This window comes from Neovison vison, chromosome 3 (genome assembly GCF_020171115.1).
Source record: "Neovison vison isolate M4711 chromosome 3, ASM_NN_V1, whole genome shotgun sequence".
In the NCBI taxonomy this organism is placed as follows: domain Eukaryota; kingdom Metazoa; phylum Chordata; class Mammalia; order Carnivora; family Mustelidae; genus Neogale; species Neogale vison.
Window position 1 is genome coordinate 202,930,524 of NC_058093.1, and position 19,348 is coordinate 202,949,871.

Below are 19,348 nucleotides of genomic sequence, written 5' to 3' on the forward strand. Positions count from 1 at the left end.
CTCCCTGCTCAGACCCTGTACCAGACAAGGAGATGCCCTGCCGTGAGCCCATCCGACCCTTCAAGGTGACGCGGGCCCCAGCCAGGCCACCAGCTGCTCCAGCACCACCAGTGGCGTTGGTGCGGGTGCCCCCCTGCCTCCCACCCGCCCCCAGAACACACCGTGCTCTGCACTCACATAGTTAATGCCGGCGTCAGCTTCTGGCTCTGCTCTCCGGGTGTGCTCTGCTCTCCGGGTGTACGCTGCGCGCACAGGTGAAGCCACATTCGTAGGAGGATGCCTCACTCAGACCTGGCCTGGTCCAAGTCCCCGTCCCTCGGCAGGCTCGGCTCTGTGCGTGTGCATCTGATTTCGCACCAACTGCCATAAACCGAGCCGTGTGTTGGGAGTAAACCTTGTAACGCGGCATCCCTGGCCGGGGTGAGTGGCATTCTGAGGTTTCCCTGATCCCCACTGTCCCTGCTGTGCAGTCCCATCAACTTTGTGGCTTTGATTCTGAAGGTGAAACGTTAGAAATACTAATAATAAGCGTTTTGAACTAAGTTTCTCAAAATTCAATTTGCCTGATTCATCTGTCTAGAAATTTGGGTTATGTTAATCTTTTAGAAAACTGCATTGTATTTCATGACCCTTTCACTGCCTGTGAAAATCAAAATAGCGAGATGTTTGTAAAAGATCACATGTTGTAAACATTTGCTTTCTTCTGTGTTTATTCCTTAAGCAAAGCAAAAGCTGGAGGACCGGCTCGCGGCCGCGGCCAGAGAGAAGCTGGCCCAGGCATCTAAGGAGTCGAAGGAGAAGCAGCTTCAAGCAGAACGTAAAAGGAAAGCAGCTTTATTTTTACAGACCTTAAAAAATCCTCTGCCAGAAGCAGAAGTCGGAAAAGTTGAGGAAAATCCTTTCAGTGTGGAGGTGAGTTGAAGTTCACATCAGCATTTCGGGCAGAAGTGGGTGAGTGTTTGGCCTCCCGCCCCGGGGGGCCCGGAGCTTGTGGCCGAAGCTCCCACCAGAACCCCCACGGCAGGTGCCAGGTGCGGTCACAGAGACTTGGGCCTCTCTCCCCAGCTGGGAACTTTTGCTCTCTCGAGCACATGAGGCCGCCGGGGGCTTCCCTGAGAGGGACGTGCGTCCACCTGGGGACACACTTGGCTGGAACAGTGACTGCTTGGGTTCATGTCAACATCAGCACTTGAATTCGAAAGCAAACTCAGATGTGGTCACGGCCATGACCGGCCCTCCACGCTTCCTCCACCCCACCCCACCCCACCCCGGGCTCGGGCCAGCGCTTCCCATGGTCCCCAGCCTGTCTTGGAGAGGCCTTTCCCGGTGACAGAGAAGGTGCCCTGTGCTCTTGATCACCCAAACGTCTCTGAGAATCTAGGGCCATGACTCCAGATGGATTTTGGCCGCAGGTAACCGCTGGGTATATTTGTTTTCCGAGGAAAACCTTACGGTGAGTTCCCGGCTCCTGCCTCCTGCTGCTGGCCAAGCCCGCTGCCTCCGTCAGGAGTCAGTGTGGGGCTCGGTCAGGGAGAGACAGAGGCCGACATGCCTCCGCTGGGACGATTGCAGCTCGCGGGGGCCGGGGAGCTGGAACTCGCCCGGCGGGGGGCTCAGAGCGGGCTGTGCGCACGTCCTGTGGTCCACTGCCGTGTGAGTGCGGAGTAGATGGCGTAGTTTGTGGACATCTGCATGTGGGGCTGTTGGAGCCGATTTTGTCAGGTGGTCACAGCTGTGCTTCCTGACAGCACTGTGCTTGAGTGAAAACTTGGTCACAGCCAGAATTGCTCCGCGTCAGTGTGCCGTGTTCCCCAGTCTGCCTTGTGGCCTCCTCCCGGCAGCAGAATTCCTCCCTATAAATGCAAGATAAGCTTCAACTCGGGGTTTTTTCCTGTTTATCCATGCACGGCGAGTCCCACCTTTCTTGTTTTCGAGCATGTGTTCTGAATCATTATACGTGGAAATGAGTGTTGATGGTTCTTGTTTAAATCACTGGGTCATTCCCCTTGCAGACCTAGTGGGAGAGATTGTAGCTCCTACGCTATTTCAACAAAAATGTAACAGTAGTAGCAGATGGTAGTAAACGTCTTTAATTGCTTTGAAACAAAAATAATTATGTTGGCAGTTGTCATAAGTGAGATTCAACGTGAAAGTGTAGCCGGAAGCAGCTTCTGGAGACGGGTCAGCCTGCCTTCGTGGGCTGCGATGTGCACACGTCACTCGCTGCTGCTGGCACAACGGTCCCCTACCGGCCCGGGTATGGACCTCTGGCGTGCAGCCCCCAGGTCTGTGTGAGCCGCCGTGCGCAGGGCAGCTGGGGATGTCCTCGGAGGGTTTGGCTCGAGACCCCGCAGGGCTTTACGGCAGCTCATCTGCTTCGACTTCCACCATAGCACCACGTGCACGTGACACAGACCGTTCACGTGCAAGGGCAAGGCACTGAGGGGAACACACGCTTCCCTTCCCATGTGTTCCTGTTTCATAATTCGTGAGGAAGTACTAAGTTCTTATTCACTGTAGTTTTTATTGTGTAAAATTACCATACCTACAGGGCGCCTGGGTGGCTCAGTGGGTTAAGCCACTGCCTTCGGCTCAGGTCATGATCTCAGGGTCCTGGGATCGAGTCCCGCATGGGGCTCTCTGCTCAGCAGGGAGCCTGCTTCCTCCTCTCTCTCTCTGCCTGCCTCTCTGCCTACTTGTGATCTCTGTCTGTCAAATAAATAAATAAGATTAAAAAAAAAAAATTACCATACCTACAACTGGTCACCTTAATCCTTTCCGAGCACGCCATTCTGCGGCACTGAGTACACTTCTGTCACGTGCCGCCATCCCCACCCTCCACGGTCAGGACCCTGGTACAGTCCCAAAGGAGACTGCCCCGTGCACCGCTGGCTGGGGGCCACTGGCACCCATGCCATCCGTCTCTGTCAGCCTGGCTGCCCTCGGGGCCTCGTGGAGGTGGGGTATTGGTGCTTCCAGGACCAGCTTGGGTCACCTGTCATGATGGCGGTTTTTAAGCTGAATCATAACCCATTTTATGTGAATGCTGTGTTTTAGTGCTTATGTATTCTCCCATCCATGTATTCTCAAGGGAGAACGATCTGTTTCTACATGTAGATTTAAATGTCACAGTCTGGAGGGCCCTGGTGGCTCAGTCGTTAAGCATCTGCCTTCGGCTCAGGTCATGATCCCAGGGTCCTAGGATCAAGCCTCACATCAGGCTCCCTGCCTAGTGGGAAGTCTGCTGCTCTCTCTGCCACCTCCCATGCTTCTGTTCCCTCCCTCGCTGTATTTCTCTTTCTGTCTGTTAAATAAATTAATAACGAGGGTGCCTGGGTGGCTCAGTGGGTTAAGCCGCTGCCTTCGGCTCAGGTCATGATCTCAGGGTCCTGGGATCGAGTCCCGCATGGGGCTCTCTGCTCAGCAGGGAGCCTGCTTCCTCCTCTCTCTCTCTCTGCCTGCCTCTTTGCCTACTTGTGCTCTCTCTCTGTCAAATAAGTAAATAAAATCTTTTTTTAAATTAATTAATTAATTAATAACGATTGTTTAAAATTTAAATAAATAAATGTCTCAGTCCTAGAACCGCAGCCTGTGCGTTACGGTGCGTGCCGGGCTTTTCACCCTGCAGAGCTCTTCCCTGTGTCCGTCGGGCTTGTGCCTGTGCGTGTTTATCGGGTGAGCGCCTGCTGCCAGCCCATAAGCTGCCCCAGCCTTGGGCGGATGTGCAGCTGGCCCGGTCTTAGCACTGTGACCGTGCTCCCGTGTCCCGCGCACTCACTCCAGTGAGTGGAGCCATAGCATGGGCCCCTGACCTTGGAAATGGCTCCTAAATCTCAGGCCCCTGAGACAATTGTGGCGGGTTTTGTCTCTCTCCGGCGGCTGTGAAAATACCCGAGTGGGTGCTGGCTGTCCGCGGGCTCTGGTGGCTGTCAGTCTTGACCGGTGGAAAGATGGCATCTGTTCCGTTAGCTCATATACGTTAGCTGTCCTGACACGAGTGACTTCCTAGGGGCTCCTGGTGTCCTGGCCCCTGCCGCCCGAGGGCCGCCTCCATAGCCTGTCCACGTGTTCTCCTGGCTGCCAACCTCTCGCTGGGGATGGCTTTTCATCAGTTTCCCTGATGGTTTTCCTCTTTGTGCGCCATGGCCTGGCTGCCTTGGAATTTAGTTTCAGGAGCGTATAGCTAGACACGGTGCATGTCGCCAGGTCCCTCACCTTCCCACTCACTGTAGAGGCCTCCTGGAGTACACGCTCGCTCCATCCCCCCGCTGACCTGCGCGTCAGAAGGGGGGGGTCTTCTGTGACCGGGTACAATCTCACGTTATAGAGCAGGATTATCGCGCGGACAGATGGGGCAGTATGTTGTGGAGCAGTCTGTAAGGCACAGAAAAGCACATACGTGAGTCCTTGGCAATTCACGTACGTGGCTCATTTTGGGGTGTGCGCTTGGTTCAGAATGAAGAGAAACCAGATCCTAAATCTGAGCCCCTTTGCATTGTCACGTGATCATTTGTGCAGTAACAGCCCGTTTCAGGACACCTTCAGATGCTAGCAGTTTGTTCAAGGTAATGGTCCTGCCGAGTTTGTGGGGCTGGCAAGCGACTGCAGGGACGCGAGAATAAAAACCAGCCTCTGTTGGTTGAGCCTCTGTTGTATTCAAGGCGCCAGCGCACCTCGGAAGATGAATGGGGAGCCTGTTTCTTACCCGGTGACGGCACAGTCGCATCTGTCCCCCAGGGTGGTCCTGGAGGGCAGCCAAGCAGATGAGTGTGTGGATGTGCCTGGGCCTCCGGGAGGTGGAGATGGTGTCTTGGCCGGGCTTGAGGAGCCTTGGTCCTGTGAGAGGTGACCACGTAGGGAGGGTCGTCTGGGGCCAGGGATGCACACGGGCGGGAGGTGGGTACCGCTGTCTGAGGCAGCAGCGATCAGCACCGCCCCGGGGTCTGCAGGAGCAGGTGCGGGCAGGGTGGCCTGCTCGGCCGCTGTCTGCCAGAATCAGAGGGACGCGGACCAGGGAGAGCGCTTCCACGGGAAGAGTGTGCGCTGGCTGCTGTGTCGGCGGGAGGGCCGGTGGGAGCCTTGTGCGGGCCAGTGAGTGACCGGGTGACCAGCGCCCACGCAGCAGAACACTCAGAGAACAGTGTGGGCGCTCAGCTCCGGCTGTTGGATTGCGTGGGAGGGGGCTGCGCGGGACATGTGACTGGCGGGAAGGAAATGGAGATTCAAACATGGTTTACTTATTTTTTTTTTTTAAGATTTTATTTATCTGGCAGAGAGCGCACGCACGAGCTGGGGGAGCAGCAGGCAGAGCGAGGAGTAGACTCCCCCTGAGCAGGGGGCCTGAAGCGGGGCTTGATGCCAGGACCCCGGGATCATGACCTGAGCCGAAGGCAGGGGCTTCACCGACAGCCGCCAGGCACCCCGAGACGGGCAGCTGCAGAGGACGTGTTTCAGTCTGCAGCATCAGAATCACCGTCGCACCTTGCGACCTGTGTGGGGATCCCCCACTCTGACAGCTGACGTGGCCTCCCTTCCCAGGGGAGGTCATGTCTCCAAGTACCTGCTCGTCTGCTTCTGGGCAGTTCGTTTCCCCGCGGCGGGACGTGATAGTTGTTGGGTTCGTGCCAGCGTGTTGGCAAGTTCTTCTTTGTGATCAGAGGACGGGCTAGTGTCATTTCCCAGTGTCCTAAACTGGGGGCACTAAGGTTTCCCAGAGTCCCTCCTTGAATGCTCCCAGTGCCACTCAGACCTGCCCCTGCGCTCCCCTCCCCCCTTCCAGTTTGTGCTTCGCCCGTTGTTGCTGGAATAGTGACCTTCCAGCCCAGGAAGGCAACTCTGCTCGTTCGCTGCCTTCCCATCGGCCTGTCCTTGATTGTGGCGGCAGAGGGCGCCGTCAGAACCCAGAGTGGGGCGTGGGGAGCTGCGGGAGTCTGTCTTCCAGGCTGCTGGTACGTGCCATTCGAGCAGGCGAGGTGGTGGAGACTCTGGTTAAGGCAGAAACAGCATTTGTGTGCAGGGGTGTTTTCAAGGTGTGCACTGTCCTACATGGTAACCGCTAGCCGCCTGGAGTCATTGAAATTTAACTTGATAAAGATTAAATGGGGGTGCCTGGGTGGCCCAGTCACTGAAGCACCTACCTTTGGCTCAGGTCACTATCTGGGCCCCGTGCCAGACTCCCCGCTCCAGAGGGGCTGGTGCTCCCTCTGCCCCTGCTGTCCCCGCCACTCGCACTCTTCTCTGGCTCTCTTTCTCTTGGTCTCTTTCAAATAAGTGGATAAAACCTTTTTTAAAAATTAAGTCAAATTCTGGGGCACTTGGGTGGCTCAGTGGGTTAAGCCTCTGCCTTTGGCTCAGATCATGTTCCCAGGGTCCTAGGATCGAGCCCTGCATCGGGCTCTGTGCTCTGCGGAGAGCCTGTTTCCTCCTTTCTCTCTCTGCCTGCCTCTCTGCTTACTTGTGATCTCTCTGTCAAATAAATAAATAAAATCTTAAAAAAAAGTAAAATTTTAAAAAAAATTAAGTAAAATTCAGAATCCAGGTCCCTAGCCACACTGGCCGCACGTGGCCAATAGCTGACTGCCGTGCACAGGCCACGGCTTCCATTGTTGCGGCCGAGCACAGAGGATACGGCTGGCCGGCTGTTGAGTCTATCTTCTAGTGGTTTGAAAATCCAGCTTGCTGCGCAGTCAGGCTCTGATGGCACAGGATCAGGAACCGACCCCACTGCCCCCACATGGCTCAACAAAACCAGTAGAGAGCGGCGCTCGTGTTCTGAGGTGGGAGCATGGTACAGCCCCCTCGGAGATCAAGGATTCACCTCCAGGCACAGCGTCCCCTGGCCAGCTGCGTTCTCAGCCCTGACTCACCTCATCGCCCACTCAGACCTGAATCCTGGACAGCTTGACTGGGCTCCTGTGCTTCTCCCTCCGCATGGCATAGTGACCAGGGAGTTGGAATGTACTGGTCTGTCCCCTGCTCAGGTAGTGTGTGTGTCCTCTGGAATTCATGGATTGAGGGGGCAAGAAGGGCCATTGCCCACACAGGCAGGATTTGCTCATGTAGGGGAGCAGGTGTCTACTGCACTTGTCCAAACATTTTGGTTACACTTTCTGAAAGAGTTTTATGGCCCAAGTCGTTATTGTGCGTCCTCAAGAAACTTCCCTTGGGGGCGCCTGGGTGGCTCAGTGGGTTAAGCCGCTGCCTTCGGCTCAGGTCATGATCTCAGGGTCCTGGGATCGAGTCCCACATCCGGCTCTCTGCTCAGCAGGGAGCCTGCTTCCTCCTCTCTCTCTCTGCCTGCCTCTCTGCCTACTTGTAATCTCTCTCTGTCAAATAAATAAATAAAATCTTTAAAAAAATAAAAAAATAAAAATAAAAAATAAATAAAAAAAAAAAAAAGAAACTTCCCTTGGTGTCCCTTGAATTTCCCTGGCCTGTCTCACGGTGTAGCAGGAATCCCTCCAGGGTAGCTGAGAGGCCAGTGATGCACACCTGTCCCTTAGCAAGTGATGGGACAACCCTAAGTGGCCTTCGGGTACCCTACCCTTGTGTTTGCACAGCCAGAGCCTCGGGCCTGTGCCTAGAGCACCAGAAACACGTCCCCCCGCCCCTGCTGTCCTGTCAGTGTGGAACGGGCATGGCCTGAAAACCTCCAGGTGGCGTGTCTCTGAGCTTGGTGCCAGCACCTGCTCATAGGTAGGGGCGGGGTGGGGGGCACAGCCTGTATGAGACTGTGACCGAGCCTGCCCTTCTCCTGCCCTGGCATGTCGACTGGGCTGTGGGCCAGTCTGGGTGTCTCTGCCTCCCGAGTGTGCAGGGCGGCTCCGCTTCAGAAGCGACAGCTCAGGCCCCGGCAGCAGGTGGGGACGAGGCCGAGGCGGGTGTGTGGCTTTAGTTGGAAGCGCTGTCCCCTTATCCAGTGGGCCTTGTCCACGTGGACCACAAGGACCCAAGGAGAGGACAGGAGCAGTTGTGGGATTCCGTGGGCCCTACCCCGCAGACGCTCCCATCCCTCAGGCTCAGCACCCGCCTCGCGCTGTCCCCGGAGCATCCCAGCTGGGTCCTCGGATGCCCCCGATGTTCTAATACAGAGTCACGGGGTGTCCCCCCAGTCTGTGTGGTGTTCAGTTAGAGCACATCAAGGATCTTTCTCGGGGACAGGGGCAGGCAGCACGTGAGCTGGGGTTCAGGTTCGGGTTTGGGTCGGTTTGGGGTTTGTTCTGTTTTATGTCTATGAACTTGGATATTTTACACTATGATGCAGACCATTAGTGGACGTAGGATTACCACCTTATTTTTAAAGGCTGAGCACTGTTTCACTGTCCAGCTGCACCACATGGGACCAGTGCCCTCGAGGGTCGTTTGCATGGTTTGCAGGTCGTGGTTGTTCCAGAGTGGTGTGGCATGGGACCTTGGGCGTGCAGCGTGTACACTTGACTCTTCAGAAGGAATTGCTAGAACTGACATTGCCCTGGATGACGGTTGCAGCTGACGGGCTCCCTTGTCTTCATCCACCTGTGGACCTTCCCGCCATGGGGCCTCGGGGTGCGTCACCTCCGTGTGTTCCGCATGGGTGCAGGGGTTTATGGTGAACAGTGTGTTGAGTGCAGGACCACGCTGGATCAGCACGTGCCAACCGGCTTGTGCCCACGGGGCTACCTGGGTGATGACTGCCGTGAGAACCGTGTTTTCCTGCTGGTCCTGAGGCATGACTGGTGCACGCACCGTGCATGTGAGGTCCGCAGCGTGATCACCTAGGTGTGTGTGACATGATGGCCACGAGGGTTTACTTAACATCCATCAACTCAGGCACAGGAAGGAAAGAAGGAAGATTTTTTTCTTTTGACAGAGTTCTTAAAATCAAAGAGGAACCTCTTAGTTCAGGTCTTCCTTCAAAAATTACTTTCAGATTGGTTTAGAGATTCATAAAAGCCCGATGCTGGAGGTCTGAGAATCTCTCAGTCAGTGGAAGGTCGCGGTGATTTATGAAAGCACAGGCACGGCTCTTTGCCGACCTCTGTGTCCTTGCTGCCACGTTCCCTTGATGAGGTCGAGTGCCGCCGGCTGGGGCTGGTGAACGAGCAGAGGCTGGGGAAACTGTCGCGTATACTCCTGGCGTCTGCCACTTCCCCGGAGACCTGGGCGATGTTTTAGAGCCATAGAAAAAGACGTGCTCCTTTCTGAGAGGTGTTGGTGCGTTAAATGGTATGAGGGCCCCAACATTGAAATTTTATGTGTGCACGTTTTGAAATGTCCTACTTTTCCTCTTAACATCCCAATGTTTGCTTCTGTCCCCAGGAAGCCAGTTCTGTGCCCTGTCCGCTACTGGCTGGAGGCAGACCTCTGCCCACTTCAGACATTAAGCCCCCGGAAGGGCCTTCCAGCAAAAGTAAGGACCCGCCAAGGGAAGAGGAGAAGGAGAGGAAGAAGAAAAAGCACAAAAAGCGGTCTCGCACAAGGTCGCGCTCCCCCAAGTACCACTCGTCCTCCAAATCCAGGCCCAGGTCCCACTCGAAAGCAAAGCACTGTCTCCCCAGTGCCTATCGGACGGCACGCCGTTCCAGGTGGGTGTGCAGGGCGCCCGTGGCGCGGGACTGCCGTGGGTGCTGGGTCCTCCTTCCCCAGAGCCACAGGGCCAGCAGGGGTGAGCACAGACCTCCTGACGGCTCACCTGCAGGTCCAGCTTGCAAACCCCAATGACATCTTTCCAGGTTCTCTCGGAGTTTGATTTCTAAAGCTACAGCCAGGATTTTTAAGAACAGATCTATATAAGTTTTAGCGGGTTTGTTCAGTATGTAAAACTCACAGGGGTGGGGTGTCTCGTTTTGTCCGTGTGGCCTTTCCTGTGCTAATTGCCCGCATGCATGCTGTGACAGGCTCGGCGCGGCTCCTGCCCCACGTCCACGCGGGCAGCACCTCTGTCTTCCCTCCGTCCATTTACCCTTCTGCCCGCCTACAAGAGGCGCCCTTAACCGCTGGGTGTGAGAGCAGGTGAAGACTCGAGGCCGCAGGTACAACCGCGGCCCTTAAAGGGTCACAGAATTCACTGCCCAGTGAGTTTTGTCTGAAACAACTGCAGCAGGTTCAAAACCTCTGCCTTTAAACCCTGCATCACGGCCTGTTGCTCGGCATCGAGTGGATCCGCTGGCTTCCTCTCCGGCACGGTGCACGGCCTGCGGGGACCGCGTCTGTCCTCTGCAGCTGATGCGTGTCTGCCTCCTTTTCTGGAAAGCGCGCGCCCAGCGCGTCCTGTCTCAGACGCACCCGCCTCTCTGAGTACGTCCCTGTTTCTAGTCGCAGCAGACCTCGAAGGCCTGACAAGTGTGGCAGCAGTGAAATCGGATTTTCTCCACGTAAACACGTTTGCTCCTCGGCTCTGTGCAATTCTGGTTGTTCTTCAGAAGTTCCATCTCGACACACACCCCCCACATACACACTACGTGCACACCCAGACACACACCCATGCACCTTGCTGTCCTTTCATTAGATGAACAACTTTGCTGATAGAATTTCAATTTTTGGAAGCTCCCTGGAATTTGTAGGTAAATACCAAAATGTTTTAAAGTTTCTTTTTGAGAGAATTTCTTAAATGGTACTGTGTAGTGGACATAAGTCCCGTCATCCCACACCAGCCCTCTGAGTAGTGGTGTGCCGGGTAAATTCTGGCCCACTGTCCTTCAACGCCCGGCTTTAACAAGGGCGACCGTGAGGCGCCCCTGAGCTCTTGTCTGGGGGACTGGCAACGATGAAACTCGTCCCGTTCGCAGTGCGAGCCGAGAGCTGTGCTCTGATCCCGAGTGTTCAGCACTGAGAGCACCAAGTGTAGCCCATCCCCAGCTGTGGGGGCGGGGGTAGCCGCCAGCATCTCCCCCGCTTGTTCTCATCACAGCTGCAGTGCTTGTCTGACTCTCAGAGTTGTGAGTTTTAGGTTTTATGTGCTTTTTAATTGACCATAATAGAGTAAGGCATTTTATATGTCATTTAATACTTTTTTTAAGGTTTTATTCATTTGAGAGAGAAAGAGCACACGAGAGGGAGCATGAGCAGGGGAGGGGCAGAGGGAGAGGGAGAAGCAGGCTCCCCACTGAGCAGGGAGCCCGATGCGGGACTCAATCCCAGGACCCTGGGATCATGACCTGAGCCGAAGGTAGACACTTAATTGACTGAGCCACCCAGGTGCCCCTATTTTAATACTTTTTAAATAATTGTTTTTGGTTTTTATTTTTTGAGAGAGGGAAAGGAGGAGCAGAAGGAGAGGGAAAGAGAATCCCAAGCAGGCTCCACACCCAGCGCAGAGCCCAACATGGGGCTCCGTCTCGCAGCCCCCAGACCGTGACCTCAGCTGACTGAGCCACCCAGGCGCCCTAAATCATTGTTTTAGAAAAGATTCAGAGTTACATACTTTGATCTGAATATATTTTATATTTTTCTGAATGTTCAGTGCTGACAAGTGCAAGAAGCAAAATCCTAATTCTTAGTGTGCAACCTTGAGTTATAAGAAAAGAGTTAAAAATTTTCTGCTTTTGAGTTCTGCGATGGCAGAGTGCCAGCTTCACCTTAATTTGACCTACAGTTAAAATTACCTGTCACCAGAGCTGATTTTTTCATGACTCAAGCTGTTCTAGTTCTGGGGGCCGAGTGTCTCCATGCTCCTTCCGACTAACTGTGGGTACATGGGCTGACCTCTCCGTCCACTGAGGCAGCCAGACCCTCCGGCCTCTGATTGGCAGTTCATAGGATACCAGGGCAAAGTGCACTTCATTATAAAATCAAAATTATTTCGTGACACAAAGCCCTCCAAGTGTTTGGTAATCCGTGATGTTTTGCCTTGAAAAATCAACGATGCTTTTTGAAGCCAGACCCCACCAAGCTCGGGGCTGCAGGAGAGACCAGCTGTCCGTCGGCCCCGGGGACGCTCAGAGGAGATGAGACTCACGCCAGTCTCCGGGGGAGTCCTGCCTGGGCTCACGGCTCACGTCTGCTTCGTGTGGGAATGCCGCATGTGTCCCCCGGGCAGTCACCCCTGCTCCCAGTCCAGGCTCTGCCGGCTCAGATGACCCCAGTGGGTTTACACTGCAGCAGATTTATACCAGGAGACACTGGTGTTCTCAGTAATTGAATCTGGATGTGTGAAAAATACTTTAGTTTTTAACCAAATCTTGAAGTTGCTAAAGACAATGTCATCATTGTTAACTGTCTTTTCAGATAGCGCTACCCTTTACAGTAAGGGACCTGTCAGACTGTTCCTGGGCCTGACGCACAACTTCATTATTTTGTGTTATTTTTTATAAACTTTTATTTTTTTTAATTTGTCTGACAGAGAGACATCACCAGTAGGCAGAGAGGCAGGCAGAGGGGGATGGGAAGCAGGCTCCCTGCTGAGCAGAGAGCCCAATGTGGGGCTCGATCCCAGGACCCCAAGATCACAACCCGAGCCAAAGGCAGAGGCTCAACCCACTGAGCCACCCAGGCGCCCAACAACTTGATTATTTCAGAAAGACTCCTGCCACCTCCAAGTAATAGGCATATTTATTTGTCAGTATTTGTACTTGCAGAGTTCTGTGCTTGAAATGTATTTTCTTTGACATACTGAATTACTGAAGTGCTTTGTAAGGCGTAGAAGGTTAGGGTTAGAGGCCCTTTCCTAGCCCCCGTGATCTCCGTGTGAAGATAAGTGGCGTTCGCATGCCTGCGGTCCGAGTACGCAGCTCGTTGAAGCTGTAGGTGGCCCTGGGTCTCCAGAGGCAGCCGAGCCATAGAGTAATCTTGAGCTTCAGAAATCAGTATGTTGCTTCTTGGAAAGTAGAGCGATTACCGCATAGTGCTTAGTGTGTTTTAAATCAGCATTCATTGAAATGTAAGATTTTTTTTCCTCCTCTTTTTTTTGTGAGGATTTATTTATTAGAGAGAAAGCATACGCAGGTGTGGAGGGGCAGAGGGGAGGGAGCGAAACCAGCAAACTACACACTCGGCCAGAGCCCAACACGGGGCTCAATCCCACGACCCTGAGACCAGGACCTGAGAAAAAATAAAGAGTCAGAGGCTCGGGGCACCTGGGTGGCTCAGTGAGTTAAAGCCTCTGCCTTCGGCTCAGGTCATGATCCCAGGGTGCTGGGATCGAGCCCTGCATCAGGCTCTCTGCTCAGCGGGGAGCCTGCTTCCTCCTCTCTCTCTGCCTGCCTCTCTGCCTACTTGTGATCTCTCTGTCCAATAAATGGATCAAATCTTTAAAAAAAAAAAAAAGAGTCAGAGGCTCCACCGACCGAGGCACCCAGATGCCCCTCTCTGTGCTTTCTGCTTCTGTCTCACCAGGTTCTCTGCCGTAAATGGAACAAAGTAGTACTCAGGTCATTAGTGTATTGCCTAAAAATTGAGCTTTGATAGTTAGGTGTTGTTAAAATCTTGTAAGACTCTAAAGCTTAAAATGAAGCTTACTTGAAGAACGCTAGAGAAGATCACCTTCGGCCTTTGTTCCATCGGCTCGTCAGTCAGTATTTAAGGGGCGGCCGAATGGGGGCAGTTTCCGGGTAGAACTCTGTGCCCCCAGTATTGGGGGCAGCATCCACACAGTCCCCAGATCCCTCCACACTTAGGCTTGGGGACGAGCTAGGGAGTAGAATGACGTTTTCTTTTCTTTTCTTTTTAAGATCTTTTTTTATTTATTTGACACAGAGATCGTAATTAGGCAGAGGCAAGCAGGGAGAGAGTGGGAGGCAGGTTTCCTGCTGAGCAGAGAGCCCTATGCGGGGCTTGATCCCAGGACACTGGGATCATGACCTGAGCCAAAGGCAGAGGCTTAACCATCTGAGCCACCCAGGTGCCCCTAGAAGCATGTTTTCTGAGTCAGAGTTAATATTTGGAAACATCTTACGCCAGCAAAATTGGGGTAATGATGGTCATTCATACAAGCTCCTTATCTGCACAGGGTTCGCAAGAGGTGGCGCTCAGTGCTTAGCGTGCGGGTGAGGGCCAGGGGTTCCCCGTTCTGTGGAGCTGACCCTAACCCAGCAGATGCCTGGGGGCTCTCTGCATCCGCAGCGATGCAGGGACAGCTGGCCCCTCTGGGGCGGAGGGCGGAGGGTGGGGTGTGGTCAGCTGTGGGAGCTCTTGGCTGCTCAGGCCAGCGAGCACTGGACCCTGCTGCCCCAGGCCCGCCAGGAGCTGCTCCGGAGCGGTGGAGGCACCGGGGCAGGGGTGCTCTCAGTGGTTAAACGCAGGAGGAAAGAAGCTTTTTGCAAACAGCACTGTCATTCAGGTGAAGAGCCACGTTCCGCCACTATCTGAAAGCAGACTGCTATTTATGAGCCGCAAGAAAAAGTGTCTGAGCCCCGTCGTGCGGGTTATTTACTTATAAAACAGAGCTCCTGTTTCTGGCGTTGTTGTGATACCAGTATTAACGGCCTCATTAACAGAATTAAAACATCAGTGCTTCTTTCATTAACATAAAAGCTAAGGGGGCTTAGGGGGCTCAGTGGGTTAAAGCCTCTGCCTTCTGCTCAGGTCGTGGTCCCGGAGTCCTGGGATCGAGCCCCGCATCGGGCTCTGCTCAATGGGGAGCCTGATCCCACCTCCCCTCTGCCTGCCTCTCTGCCCACTTGTGATCGCTGTCAAATAAATAAATAAAATCTAAAAATAAAGAAATAAAACCTAAGTATCATCTGACGAAGCTTACTGCCCTTGGTACTGAGCGGGCTACTTGCCCAGATGACTCCACATCTACTGGGAACAGCCCCTTCCCCTCAGAGACCTGGAACGGTCACTGCAGAGTGGTATTGCATGAGAGTTAGGAATCCACAGGCACTAAAAACTAATGCACGTTTCCTGATTATCAAGTGTATCGTTCTCCGTGTGAGCATTCCACGGGTGTAGAGGTCTGATTACGCAGAGCTTTCTCTGGGGCTCTGGTCCCACCCCAGCTGGCACCCTGAATTCTCAGTGCAAAGTGTGTGCCTTCATGTCGCGGGCGGCAGCCTCCCCGGGGCCCCCAAGCCCAGAGCGCGGCAGGGCCACTCGCCTAGCGGAAGCAGCGACCACAGCAGCTGTCGGCAGCTCCTCTCCCCGGCTCCTGGAGCTCTTTGGAGGGGAAACCCGGTAAAATGTCGAGGTGTCTGATGGACCTCACCCTCGTAGTTTGTAAATATTGGGAAAGGTCTGGAAGAAAAGCCGTCAACACCATTTTGTAAGCCAGAACACGGTGGTGCTGGAGAAGACGAAGCCGATGACGGTTTACCTGGGGTTGTTCACGGCCGATCTTCCAGGAGTGACGCAGGGTTCTCTCTGGGACGCAGGAGCCGGGACCGTGATGATAAGTTGATGTTTGGAACAACGGTGTGTGTTTGGGGGGGGGGGGTTGTAATTAAAATGATTCTGTCTGGAATCCTTTATGGCAAAATCAAACTGCTCTTTATATTATTTTTGAATGGGTTGTCATAGAAACAGAATGAAAAGAAATTGGTTTTTTGTCCAGATTTCTGCTTACTCTTTGTTTTCTTAAAACAGTAATTTCACTGAATGAACAAAAAAGGAGAATCCTAAACGTGTCATTACAGGACCCTCCTCGGAGGGCCTTGACCCCCGGTGGATGAGGGTCTAGAGTCGGTGCTCCGAGCACTGGTTGCCTTGAGTAGGCGAGGTCACTGCCCAGATAGAGCGAATGTCTCTCCAGGAACCTGAGAAGGAAGAATGAGATATTTTAAAGGATGGTTTTAATCCAAGGCATCTCCCAAATGTAAATTATCTTGAGAGGCGTGTGCTGGGAGTTGAACTGCTGTGGCCGGCTCAGCATTCACGCCGCGAGGCCGTGCAGTGGGTGTGAACAAGAGAGGGTTTGAAGTAGTGGCTCTGGTTCGTTTGCTTTCTTCTTGCTGCCAGTGTTCAGAACCAATAGAAACAGCTCGCCTGAATATCAGCGCTTTTCCTTGTGTCATTTGGATCGAGGGGTCTGTGAGCTGAAAATGGTTGAGGGCAGGAAAACGCAGAGGCAGAAGGAAAACCGCAGGCCTGAGTTGGCCGTCAGTCACCCGGTCAGCCCTGGAATCGGGCAGCATTGGTGCTGCGGGCCGTTCGGACCAGCCTCGCGCGTGCTGTGCCCTGGTTATGTTGGGCAGCAGTGTGCGGAGTGTTGTGGGCTAGGATCAGAGCTTGGACTCTGTTCTGTGTCTGTGGAGTAGTGAGGCTGGGGAGGGGGCCACTACTGTGCCCCCGAGAAGCACAGAGGCAGCACCTGTCAGGCATCTGCAGACCCAGATGAGGCCCATCACTGCCTCAGCATGGATGTGATCGCCTGCCACTCACACGGACTAAAACTCCTCTGTTCCTCTGCCCAGGTCACGATCCCGGTCCCCTCGGAGAAGAGCACACTCTCCTGAGAGACGGAGGGAAGAAAGGAGTGTCCCCACTGCCTACCGGATGAGTAACAGTCCAGGCGTCAGCAGGAAGCGGACCCGGTCCAGGTAGGCGACTGAGTCCATAGATGCAGTCTGTGCTGCCGGGAATGCGAACATGTGTCCGGAGGGCTGGCACAAGCCGGGGGGACATCCCTCGCAGACACTCAGCCCCTAGCAGCTCTTCTGTTCCTCCTGGAGCTGACTGCAGAGGGAGCTCTGTGTCCCTGGGGTCGGGGTGGCATCGGGCAGTGCCCAGCACCAATCCCCAGGGTCTAGGTACCTCGCTGGACCCGCACACACAGATAAAAGGAGAGAAGTTCGAGTCCCAAGTGAGTCCCTGCCACTCCCGGGCTAGCAGGTGCTGTGGGCAGGACCACAGGGTCCTCCCGGGCTGAGAGCAGAGAGAGCTCCACCCTTCGCCCCCTTGACAGCTGTCACGGTTGCGGGATGCTAGAGAGACCGGCTGCCGTGTCTCGGTGGGCCTCTCAGCCAGGATGCCTGGCCCCCGGCCTCTGACTCCAGACCACCAGCGTCCCCAGCCCCTCCAGTGAGAGAGCACCACCACGTCACAGCACAGAAAGTCCCGGCACCCCGCCCCCGTGACGGGACACGTCTGGGCCGTGTGGGCCCATCTGGGGCCTGCTGGCGCACCTGCCGAGCATGGTGATGGACGGGGCCGCCACCGGGTGTCTCCGTCTCAGCCATAGGGCATCGTCTCGCATGGGGGCTGCCGCCCCCGGCCTCCCATCGCTCATTGTTCCTTGCTGCCTGAAGGGAGGAGCTCTCGTTTCTCGTGTCATTGCATGGGAGCATGCCCGGGCCCTGGCTCGGGTAGCTGGCAAGGAGCGTCGCTCTCCCCATGACAGACCGGCCCAGAGGAGGTGGGGGCAGGGGGCTGTGCGCCTCTTTCCTCCGGTTTCGTGACTGCTTCCACGTGTGTGTGAGTTGGGACACTCGGGGTTTCCAAGCCTCCCAGACGACACACCTGAATGACAGGTGTCAGGGGCCCAGCCCTCCCCAAGTCCTGCCTGTCTGCGGAGGACGCAGGTCGAGCAGCCTCGGAGGCCCCCTTGCAGCGGGGCTCATCATGGCTGCAGCTCTGGAAAGATGTTCCTAACGGGGAAGCGGGCCTGCAGTGTGCTCGCTGGCGAAGTGTGATCTTTCTCTGGAAGCGGCGAAGTCCGCGCTGGGGCACAGGCGGCAGAGCCGGCAGATGGGCTCGCCGCGCAGGCCAAGTGCGCTCCGCCCGGGCCCTGCTCCCACGTGAGGTGCCTGCCCTGGCCCGGACCGCGTGACAGGCTCCAGGTCCACTTCCCGTTGTACTCTTTGCCCTCGTCACTGTTGAACATTTGAAATTCATTGTCACCTCCCGTGTCTGTAAAGGGCATGATCTAAAATTAATTCCTGCAACAAAAGATCTCTCCCCACAGAAGCATTCTGGCTTTGGCCTCAAATTAACCTTTGCGTTCAAGGAGCCGTCTCAAGAGAAGGCAGCGGTTCTGTCAGGAATCGTGAGAACTTGTGTGATCACTGGAGCTTTAATGAGTTGTGCGAAGCGAGTGAAGGCTCTGCCGACCTCAGAGCCGCGCTCCCTGCCCGATCGGGTGGGATTCCCCCGAGCGCCTGACCCTGGGCGGTGGGAGGCTGTGCCGGGTCCAGTGGGGCCAGGAGAGGGCACGTGCGCAGCCGCGGGTCCAGGCCCTTGATCCCAGCAGTCACCGCTCCCCCGCAGCCTTCCACGCAGAGCGGGGTGAGGCTGCTCCTTTTCCCGTGGTGGCGGGGGGCCCGTTCACCCCCCGAGTTGAAGGATCATCTCTACAAGCTGATCTCTGAGTGCCCCTGTCGCTGACTTCTTGTTTCATAATTTTTTTGGTTTATTAGATAGTTTTACACTCACCATTGAAAACAGTGCAGGGAGCGTGCGTGTGCGCGTGTCAGCCCGACTGAGCAGGATCAGCGTGGTTCCATCGGCCGCCTCTCCTTCCCTCCCGACCTCTCCTGCCCCTGCCTGTGTGTCCCATGACTTGGACTTGTCTTACTGTGTGACCGTGGCTGGGTTCGTGGGAGACATTTTGGCAGGAGCACCACAAAAGTGACATGTCACTTCCTTTGTGTCACACCAGCTGCCTGTCCCACTGTCCGTGACGCTGCAGCCCCACACAGGTCATCAGGCGATGGCACGGAGATGCCACGCGAACACCCCACTGGCCTTCGCGTTCACTGACACAAAACTGGTTCGCACAGTGGTCACGGCCAAGTGGTGCCTTTCAGATTCTGTCTTCTTCTCTACAGAAGACACACACCCCTCACTTTTGTGTCATTGTGGACTTCGGGTTTGGGGTTTTGTGTTTTTGTCGGTGCTGCGCGAATCCATCGCCAGTGTTGCTCTGACGGCAACATCCATCCCACATGTGGCCCCATGGTTCTTAAAGCACTTTGTTGCTTTTTGGCCCCAAATATTCCAGGCCTTGCCAGTGCTTTCCCTGCCCCGGCATGGGGGTCCGCTGTTTGTCCAAGGATCCTTGGTTCCTTGTACTGAGCTTTTGAAGATCAAGTTCTACTCTTTTTTTAAAGAGTAGAGCTTATGCGAATGGCCACATGGTACCACGGCACACCTCGCAGGGTCCCCGTCCTCTTATTAGATTGAACAGTACGTGGTTGCTCGGGCTGGTTGGCCAAGGACTGCTTTCGCTTAGCACCGCACCGGGCACATCCGTGAGCATCGAGTGACCCCCGCTGTGGCAGGCTCTTACACGCTACGTGTTGCCCATCCACAGTAGACTTCGTCAGCAAAGCCTGTGTGTCTTCATTCCCTGGGGCAGGATTGCAAAGGAAAGGGAATTAAAAGCCAGGAGAGGACATAAGGCAGAACCTTAAAATTGCTTGAAGAGGGGCGCCTGGGTGGTTCAGGGGGTTGAGACTCTGCCTTCGGATCAGGTCATGATCTCAGGTCTTGGGGTCAA

At 54.9% G+C, this 19,348-nt stretch overlaps 1 protein-coding gene across 2 annotated transcripts in view; it reads left to right on the forward strand.

The window, feature by feature from the left end:
- The window catches only part of LOC122903103 (splicing factor SWAP), a 69,133-nt gene that overhangs the window by 40,556 nt on the left and 9,229 nt on the right, over positions 1–19,348 (forward strand). For both annotated transcript variants that reach the window (XM_044243558.1, XM_044243559.1), the window contains 3 exons: positions 722–912; positions 9,298–9,563; positions 16,326–16,451. In XM_044243558.1, the coding sequence (XP_044099493.1) occupies positions 722–912; positions 9,298–9,563; positions 16,326–16,451 (583 nt within the window). The remainder of the gene's footprint in view (positions 1–721; positions 913–9,297; positions 9,564–16,325; positions 16,452–19,348) is intronic.